Here is a 10,380-nt window from a genome sequence, read left to right on the forward strand (position 1 = left end):
GTGATCACGTTTGGCTTATCCCAAAGTCACTACCGAAAGAGAATAAGGCATTTCAGTTCTGGAAGAGCAATGGGCACTAATATAATACTACTAGACTCTTAGGACTGGCAGAGGAAGAAGAGATGGGATCTTAAGTAGCTTCTTGGATCACTGGCTGTAAAGATTTCGCCTCTTAAGGAGGATGATCAATTTTACATTGAGAGAGCCGACCAAATCCCTCTTTAAATATGAATAAAAGTAATGGGGTTGGCAGGGCTGTCTGCAAATGATTTGATCATAATGGCCATGAAAATCCTGCTGATCATACGGGAAAGAGGGAGACTTTATCTCTCCCCGACTTCCTCCTGTGATCCAGGCAAAGTGCCAATGTCTTTCCAGTTTAAAAAACGGCCTCTTGAAAAATGCATTGGAGGCAGTGGTGCTTTTCCTAGCAGTTACGTATGAAGTATGCTGGCAAGACTCTATTTTGGGAAGCAGAGGTTGGGGAATGGATGTGAGATGGGAGCTAGAAATTGACCATCTGATAGGATGTCTTGACACCAGAACTCAAGCTGGCCGGATACTTAAGTCTATTTCCCCTCTGTATATTAACATGCCAAATTGGTTTAATTATTTCCTGATCAGCAAGTCCTTCCATCCATTCACACTTGAGAAGAACAGTCATTTATCCTATAGGCTTCCTTGTCCACCTGCCTCCCATCCACTGCTGATGGACAGTATTGTTAAGCATCTGACAAGCTGATGTGCTTTGTCAGTATTTCTTGTCAGTGGCTGCTCTTTATTGCTTTATCGTAGCTGGTGTATGAGAATTCAGTTAAATCTATCAGAGGTTTGACTGACTGGATAGTTCAGGGGAATTGCGGGAGGACCTGGAGACCACCACCGGGATACGAAGTTTTATACTTCTAGGTCATTGGTTCAAATCCATCCCAGATTGGTGCTTCAGCCATCAGAGTCTGTCTGGGCCTGCATGAAATAAGTTTGTTCTGTTCTCAGTTCATGTCCTAGTGAACATTGCGCATGTGGTGGTGGTGTTGGCTAAGGACTGAACGGACATAGAGTCAATTTTTGAGATGGTCCCTTCTTAGCGGAAGTGCAATGTGCTTCAGGTGGCACATGACCAGGATTCATCACCGAATTTGATCATTAGCTTTCCCGGCTTGGGCCGAGTGCGATGTGAACACTGATTCCTCAAGAACAGGGATGAGATGTTGATAGGAGCTGTGGGGGGAACTTGCTTTGCTAATGCCTCTCTTATACCTCTTGTTAGTTTGGCAGCACACCTTGTAGCAGCCTGCCACCGAATCAGTAATGACAAACAGACATAGGGCAGACTCCAAACGCAGTGTGTAGCCCTGCCCTGGGAAGATCATGCCTACATGTGATAGAGGTGAAGGGTTGGTCTGTTTTATTTCAGCAACATTTGCATTGCTGGTCATGCCAACAAAGTGGTGTTGAATTTCATTTCAGCATTGTTTTCAGGCAGTAAATTCATAGTATGAACAGGTTCACCCCGGATGTCTCTCAAAGTAGCTCTCGAAGTTCTTCAGTTTCCTGCCGAAGCTGGGTTATTGGAGTAGATGGAGGAAAGCTTGGTGTTATCCAAGGAGATCGGTGAAAGAATAATGGGATGCCTTCAAAGGGACACTACTGTAAGGCTGACACAATGACCGTGGGGTTCAGATACTTGGTGTCCGTTTCTGTAGCAAGCATTGTGTCTGCAGGTTATAGTCTGGGGCTCCTCAGCAGCAGTTGCACGTATGTGCTCAGCCAACTGACTGCAAAATTCCCAAGCACCTGGAATCTTCCAGCCCAGTGCCCATGGTGTCTACTACTGGACGTGTGCTGTGTACACTAGCATAGATCCAATCCTCTGCTCTTGCTGGGGTTGTTCCGCAGGGGCTACAGAAAGAGGAAAAACAGGTAATCTCGTGCATCTTCTCTTTTCACACCCCAGAGGCTCAGACTTGAGTCTGTACGTAATTCCCAGAGGCATTGGGGGAAACAGAATGGCGCTGTGGAGGGCTGTGCCAGTCTCACCTGCTTGATGTGGCTGGTTCTCCCAGTGACTCTGGAGTCTGGTTCAGCACAGGCACAATCCTTCAGTACATGATTCTCCTGCAGGAAAATATCAGAATTCCACAGGGCGAGGGAAACATTTCCCATGTCACACATGAACTCCGATGTACAACGTTAGGAAATACGTTCTAGACAGTGGACTAGTGAATGGGATTGGTGGCATAGGCCCCTAGTGGGAAACGGTTGCAGGTTGTTGTCTGTCCAGAGGGCTGGGGAAACGCCATCTGGCAGACACCGCACAAAGCTGAGCTCCACGTTACAGGAAAGATACTAGCTAATTGTAGAAGGCACAGAAGAGGGGGAAAGGTAGGTTTCAGCATAGTCCCTCGCTTTAAAACACCACGTAGCTGGACATGCCAATGGAAATGTGGTTGGACAGGTATGAATTAGAGGCAAGAAGTATGCATAAGTGGAAAGGACAAACAAGCATCTGACAAAGAAAGCATGGCAAGCGCCAGACTCGCCCTACACTTGAGGCATACGCTCTCCTGCTAGAACTTGGCATCTGTCTAGTGCATGGTACGTCGCTCTGAACGTGTAACCGGTAACTAACACTTAGCTTTCCATGGAGTTGGCAGGCTCTGAATTCTCATGTTACACATGGGCAGACTGTCCGAGGTGAAGTGATTTGCCGAAGGTCATTCTGCAAATCGGTGTCATAACCAGGATTGGAACTCTGGGGTTCCTGTCTCCCACACGGAGTTCCTTGTTTCTAAAGACATTCATGGATTGTTTAACTGTTACTACATAGCTAGTGAGTCCAACTAATTTAACTTCCAGTGTTAATGAGGATGTGCGCTTCCCGGTGTCCCAGATCCAAAGGTTACTGTGGGTGTTGGTCTCTTAGGGTAGCCAGTGCAGGTTTTGAGATAGTAGACAGGCATGTATGAAGTCATTCTGTTTTGTCCGGCAGAATTGGAACACGTTGTCACAAATGTTACTACGCTTTTAATCAGTTTTATCTTTCTCTTTTTCAGCTTTTTCGACGCGTGGCAGCTGCCTTGCCTGGAATGGAGAGCACACAGGACAAAAGCAGAGAAGACAGTATCCTTTACGTGTTCGAGCCATAATTCTGTGGATGTATAGCTAGGGGTTTGCACGCATGGGGACATGCAATCCCTGAGTAACAGACACAGGATGGGGGAGGGAGAAGTATAAATATAAAACCTGCCCTGGTGGCCATCTGCCTACCTGTTATTAGTTGGCAACTTGCTTATTGGCATCACAGAAGTGTGTGTTGAGGAAAGGGTACAATCCTTACAGACTAGTTCAGCAAGGGTGTAGAAGCAGCATGGAATAAAGTGCACAGAGACTTGTGGAATAAGCTGTGAAGAGGCTGAGGGAGATGTTGAGCCTGGGAGCACTGGTGGAGTGGAGCGGTGAGGGCTATGCAGTGACGTGAGTGGATAGGTGTAGGGATGGTCAGCTGGGAAGTGCCTTGGAAGTGGGACAAGAGGCCTGAATTTAATGTGGTGGAAAAGGGGATTAAAAGGAAGCTGACATGGTCAGATCACCACGCAAGGGAATTCTCAGCCCAGCATTTTGAACAGGTTGGATGTCAAGGAGGCTAAAGAGGAGGAGTTTGCAGTAGTCGGGAGAGAGCCCCGAAAAGTTTGTGGTCTGGACAGAGAAGGCTGGATCTGAGATGTGTTTTATAGAGCAGTGGTTCTCAACCAAGGGGCTGCGATCAGGTTTCAGGGTGGCTGCCAAGCAGGGCCAGTGTTAGACTTGCTGGGGCTCAGGGCAGAAAGCCGAAGCCCCACCACATGGGACTGAAGTCCAAGGCCCTGATTCCTGCCACACCGGGCTGAAGCCGAAACCTGAGCAATGTAGCTTTGCGAGGCCCCCTGTGGTATGGGGCCCCAGGCAATTACCCTGCCTGCTATCCCCTAACGCTGGCCTGGCTTTTATATGCAGAAAACCAGTTATTGTGGCACAGGTGGGCCGGGGAGTTTTTATAGCATGTTTTGTGGGGAGGGGCTCAGAAAGAAAAAGGTTGAGAATCCCTGTTCTAGAGGATGAAGCTGCAAGTCTCGGGTGCCAAACTGAGGCTCGAATAACAGGAGATCAAAGCATTGTCAGTGGCTAAAGAATGAGGAGGGCTTAGGGGGGACGACAGCTGAATGGAGGCAGGTCAGGAGTGTAAAGGTAGGTTTCCGAGTAGCCTGCAATAAAGATCACTCATTGTCGAGAGAAAAGGCTGGGGGTGCCCTGACAGGAGCCGCTCGGAGAGAGGCATAAGGGGATTTCCCCAAGAGGTGCTTTGCTCAGAGGTAGGAGCTCCAGGTGATAGTCACGAAAGCCAAGGCAGGACAAGTCCTTGAGAAGTCGGGTGCAATCGGCAAACTCCGCACCACCTACAACCCTTCAGTTGCAATCAGTTTCTGACCTCTTCCTGGCCACGTCTTGGGACGTCTTCCTCCCCCATCATCTCTGCTTCTCTCGACACTGCAAGGAAGAAGGGAAATAGGTCTTTTATGAGTATGGGGGACATGAGCATGCTTATCTCCAGGGGATAACGCCAAAAGGGAGAGCAAGTGTTGAGAAAGAGAGGGCATAGGAGTGGGAGTGGATGGATTTTTTGTGGATGGTGGTGGAGGAGTTGGATGGTGAGAGGTGAGAATCAGTATGGATGATAAGGAAGTAAGAGTGGAGAAGGAGGAGAGGAAATCACAGCAGATCTTCATGATCTTGTTTGAAAAAGCGGGTGGAGGATAGAGGGGAGGTTTTAGGGGATAATCTGGTTCAAATACGTAGCTGGCATTGTGAGCCTACGAGTCAGTGAAGGTGGAGCTCTGTAGTACTGTTTGGCAAGGAACGAGGCAGGAACTGTAAGAGCGCACACCTGCAGTGGAGGAAGTAAGTGGATCAGATGTAAACTGAAGGCCTTTTAAGCATCACATTGGTTGCGGAGGAAAAACCGTGATTTTAGCAGCTGTAGGTTGCAGCTGCTAAATCCTGAGCTTTGCGTGACATGTACTTGATTAATCAAGGACCTTTTCTCAGCAGCACACAGCTGACAGGCTAATCAGTGCCCATTTTATTAATAAAAAGGACAGTGTTAGATCCTCAGTCCCTGCATGCGGTGGCTCCTGCTGCCTCCATCAGGGAGTTATATCCAGTCTCCAAAGGGGAGAGCAATAAAGCCACTTCCAGTTGGGCTTTCTGCAGAGTGCAGATAGCAGAACAGCTTGTCGCTGTGTGTCCTCTGCTGTAGAAGCAGGTCAAGACCAGTGGTGAGTTTTTTCCCCACTGCCTGTTTACAGAACTATGTGGGTTCAAGGAACTTGGGCTAAGCATCAGGCTTTCATGCTCCATAACTCATCTGCATGGTGTTGGCAGAGCTGTAGTTTTAAGCAGCTTCCTCTTAACTGTGAGAGGATTTAGAGACTCAAAACTAGAAGACAGAACTGTAACAAAGGACTCTTCAGTTCTTTGTTTCTTGCTGACCTCGTCCTTCCCCATTTATCTCCTTCCATCCCTTGTAAAGAAAAGCTTCCTCCCCAAGAGTAGATACTTGGTGTTACCAGCTGCACGAACTGCGTGCCACCCCGAGCGCGCTGAGCAGAGACGGGTTTGAGACTTGTGCTGAGCTGACCTGAATCGGCGTGTTTGGGGGGCAGTGTTCAGCACTCCGCCTGTGATCTCTGGGTGCACTGTGACGATGGAGCGTCAGGTTTGGGGATCCGAGCACCACAAAGGGAGTCGTTTATTAGAGGCTGTGTCAGAGGGGAGCGTTTGAGTGACCTTGTGCCATTGTTCGCTGTTGGCTGTCATTGCAAGGGGTAGGTTTTGGGAAAGCAGCACACGTTGCTCATTGACACCAGTAAGCAGCAGTGAGAGAGTTGGGGGAAAGGATTCATGGTTCTTTCCCACAAAGGTGTTCTCAGCACCTGGGAATGGTGCGGTAGTGGGGGAAGGTCAGTGCTCCTAAACCCCATGATGGGTATGGTAGGAAAAGAGATGGGGGATTAGAACAAGCTCCTCTAGGAAGTTCCAGGTTGACTGAAGACTCACTACTGTGTATAGTGCATTTAGTGTTCCTGGCCATGGAGTAGATGCTATGGGTATAAGTAACTGAATGCACGTGTCTGTACTTGGGGATTGTCTTTTTCTGATCCAGTCTAGGACCAATGCCGAAAGTTACAGATTCAGTTAACAGTGCCACAGCATCCTTCTAAACCTGGTAGATTGAGAGGCTGAACCTTAAATCTCATCTTATTACCCTCTTCTTTCCCCCACTGCAGTTCTGACACACAATTGGCAATTTCTGGGCAGTGACTTGTGAGTGATTGGAATGCCTTATGTTAGGGGTATCAGACTCCTTCTGCAGCGAGAGCCAAATTACCGTCTCTCACTCCGTGAACCTGGAGTTCAACTTTCACTAGTCCTTTGGGCATGTAAGCCTCCTCACTTTCACTCTTCTTCTTTCCTGCCCCCTCCCTCTGTCACATACTGCTCCTAGATACTGGGGCTGTGGGGTGGAGTGACAATGGTGGAGCGGGGCGGGGGGGGGGGAAGGCACTCTTTTCTCTGAGGCTGGGGTACTTAGAACAGCAGGAAGCTGTGGGGAAGCAGAGAAGCATCTGCTCTCCTGACCCCATTGCTATGGGGCTCTGCAGTGGCAGCGAGAGGCTGGGAAGAAGTCTCTTTACGCTGGGACATTGCAGCCCTTGTAGGTGCTCAAGGAGAAGGGGAGTGAGGCGGAGGAGCGCAAGTGCTTGTGACCAATCAGGTATGAGCTCTTAAGCTCCTCCCACTTCAGGGGTCCAGCCCTGTTGAAGTGCAGGCGCTGCAGGTCGAATGCCTTTGAAGTGTGGAGGCGGTTGCAAGCTGGAAGGAAGGGTCCTGAAAGTAGGATCTGCCCCGCATGCCATGTGTTTGACACCTGGGCTTTATGCCATTAGAGATCTGGGTTCCTGCTTTCAGAGGAGATACAGCTGCAGTGTTGGCTTCAAAAAGATGGCTACTAAAACGGCAAGATAATCAGGACAACTCCTATTTATAATCCAATCTTCACAGTTTGCCAGGCCTAGGAGACAAATACTCTGTACCAGTCGCTCTCCGTCTTCCCTGGCCCACAGAGTGGTTGAAAAATTGTCCCGGGGTCCACCATAGCCCTCAGTCCTCTGTAAATGGAAAGGATTGTGGGCTTTGGGCCATGGGGGGGGGGGTTTCTGAAGGGGTGTGTGGAGGGGTTAATGCTGCTGAGATGAACTGGGCCTTCCTCACCTCCCCGGAGCTGCACACAGGGAAAGGGACCTGCAGGAGCTGCTCTCTGATAGGTGGTGAGAGCAGGGCTGAGGGAAGCGAAAAGAGAGCAAGCGTCTCTCTGCTCTTGCTGGGCTCTACTGGCCAGTGGGTGTCTCCCCACCAACTGAAAGCTGCTGTTCTCTACCACTGGAAAGCAAAGACTGAATATAGTATTTGTTTCTAGCCCTAGTGGTTTGAGACCCTGGACATACAAGCCATTGTCAAGCTAGCCGTGCTTTAGAGACTGTCCGAGATCTTCAACCTGCGTGCCTTTCATTTCCTACTATACGAATACCTTGGAAACAGGAAGAGGTGATTAGGAGACAGCAGGGAAGGAAAGATCTTACGGGGCGGGCACTGCATTTCTAAGAGCTTGTCAGGGACACCCCAAGCCTGGCCTGGGCACGCCCTTGGGTAATTAGCACAAAACTCAAATCAGTAAAGGGGGCTAGGAAATCTACCTTGACTTGTGTCTGAGGCTGGGATTTTCAAGGGAGGTGCCCCATTGAAGGCCAGTGGGAGTTGCTGCCTAGCTGTGTTAAGCTTCTCTGAAAATGCCAGCCGAAAGCCCCACCTAGAGGCAGTGCAGAGAAATATGGCAGAATGAGGATGACTGTGCCCACCAACATGGCTGAGCAAGGCTGGCTTTGGACCCAACAGGGCCAAGGGGGGAGTGCTCCCACTTGTTCGCCTTAACTTACTTCTTCCAGTGATCGACATAAAACTGGAAAAGCCTCAAGAGCAGCCCGTCAGTGAAGGAGGTTGTTCCTGCTAATACCATGTTGCTTCTCTTACCTTCCTCCAGAACATCACTGCTTCCCCTCCCTTTACTCTTCATTGACTGCGGTGTGAATATTGGCTTGAACTGTCCCCTTTCAGTAATAACGTATTGCAATTCATCGTTGCTGGCTGTCTCGTGGAGATGATCTCTTAGCTTCACAAGCGCGCACACAAAAGAAAATGTCAGTGTCTTCATTATTTATAAGAAAAAAATAAAGCCAAAATATTCCAGCATATTCCAGTTATAACTTTAAAAAGATAGGTACAATTTCTTACTATTTGTTCCTTTTTTAATGTTATGATATTGCTCTTTGAAATGATGGAAATCGAGTGAGTTTTGAATTGGACTTGGTCAAGAGGTATGTGCAGAATAACACTTCTATCTGACCCCCTTGATTTCGCTATCAAACTGGAAATGGCTAGACAGCAGTCAAAAGAGAGGCAGAGTTGGCTTTTCCTTAAGGATTAGATGCTGCCCTTTCAATATAAAATAAACAAGAGCTATAACATCCTTTCTGCTGAGATGCTCTGAATCTTTTTTTTCAAGCCCCAAACATTTTGGAAACCTGAAACTTTAGCAGGGTTTTGATGCTGAAAAAGGCTACTGAGTCTTTTAGTCTTTGCAGAGTCAATATGAACAAATTTCCAAGAAAGCAGACCCAGAAATACGAAGTGTCTTTCTGATATTGATAAATGGCTGTTTTTGGGAGGGACACGTGTGCTAACGAAACACTTTTGCGGGAGACAAGTAAACAGATGTCTTGGATACACAATTAGTTTTAAAAGCATTTTTTCTTTTATGTAGAACTCCAATAAAGTAAATTATTACTTGAGATTGGAACATGACGTTTTGGCTATTGTATCGGGGAGAAAAGCAATTTTAAAAAAAGGAATTTTTAAACAAAGTTCAGCATCGGCACTAAAAACAATTTTGTCAGTGGATTGGCATGTCCAAATTGTAGCAGAAAGACAAAACAGCATTTGATGGAACAAGTAGAAATGGTACAATACTTGACAGTTAATATGGGGTGGATTGATTGAGGATCAGCTCGTGGGTTTCCTTATCATGGTCCTAAGTAAATTGGGGGCGGGGGGATGTTTACTTGTGAGCCTATAGAAGTAGATTTGAAAGACCCTAAGTGAAAAAGAAGGGAATTTTAATAGGATGGAAAGAAACTTATGATTATGCAGACGTATGCCTTTAATTTTTAGCATTTTTTATGTTGGGTCTTCCAAGTTGGTTTAGTTTTTTCATTAGATCTGTATAGTTTGGTTAAATAGCTAGTAATTTAGTTTTATATTTAACTAAGCTACAATTAACCATTTTTCTTTGATATTTATTTCTCGGCTTAATTTTTTTTTACTATTTTCAATATTTTTTGTTTTGCTGAGGAATCCGTGTAGAGCTTTGCCAGTGTTGCAAGATGTAGCTATCCAAGAAACACAGAGAAACCAATACACTAGACGCGCACCCTCGTAATCTTTACTAGTCCTTGTGAAATTGCTGTGTCAGTTAATAAACACAATTGTAAATACATTGTTTGCAGGAAGAGTATTGCTGAGTTACAGTGCAGGAAAAAAATTCCCAAGTCTACCTTACACGCATTACTTAATCGACGGAGTCTAAAGATGGAATTGAAAACACTCAGACTCCTCCCTCCTCCCCTTCCCCTACTGAAAATAACCAACCCCGGGGGAATAATCCCCCTCCCCCACTGCTGTCACCTGGCAATATGCAGAGAAGGTGTGGAATTCTGCATTCTGCAGTTGAATGTCAAATCAATACCTGCCCGGGGTTTATAATAACTCTGCATACCAATAACTTAACATTAAAGGCAAAAATGAGATGTAAAGTGCTTTTATAATGCAATATTAAAGGCGATTTTTTTTTTGACGTGGCATGTCTTGAAATAAACAGTGAAATATGATGAAGGATCATATTCTTTATTTCAAAGAAGCTGATGTGGGGAGGAAAACCTGGCTACTTTTCCTGTATTGTAGTCGCCTTTATTGTGCAAAAAACAAAAACCCCATCTTGCTGCTTTTAATATTCAGTTTTCTTTGGCTTGGATTCTTAAAGTAATTCAGTTTGTTCTGTAAACAAGCGCAGCATTTTTGCCTCCAATAAAGTATAAGGAAAACACTAAAACACGGTGCTTGAACAGCAACTCTTTGCCCTAAGCTTGAAACGTTTGACAAGCCAGGCCCTAGATAAGTCAGATGCAGGGCCGGCTTTAGGACCTGCAGGGCCGGCTTTAGGACCTGCAG

The 10,380-nt window shown here is 46.7% G+C and overlaps 1 protein-coding gene across 2 annotated transcripts in view; it reads left to right on the plus strand.

Annotated features, from left to right (window-relative positions):
- Nucleotides 1-10,040, plus strand: part of RAB6A (RAB6A, member RAS oncogene family) — a 99,200-nt gene extending 89,160 nt beyond the window's left edge. For both annotated transcript variants that reach the window (XM_024213443.3, XM_024213442.3), the window contains exons 7-8: nt 3,057-3,123; nt 8,043-10,040. In XM_024213443.3, coding sequence (XP_024069211.1) covers nt 3,057-3,123; nt 8,043-8,107 — 132 coding nt within the window. In that variant the 3' untranslated portion in view covers nt 8,108-10,040. The remainder of the gene's footprint in view (nt 1-3,056; nt 3,124-8,042) is intronic.
- Nucleotides 10,041-10,380: the final 340 nt, after the last annotated feature.

This window comes from Terrapene carolina, unplaced genomic scaffold (genome assembly GCF_002925995.2).
Source record: "Terrapene carolina triunguis isolate 2854851 unplaced genomic scaffold, T_m_triunguis-2.0 Scaffold1132, whole genome shotgun sequence".
NCBI lineage: Eukaryota > Metazoa > Chordata > Testudines > Emydidae > Terrapene > Terrapene triunguis.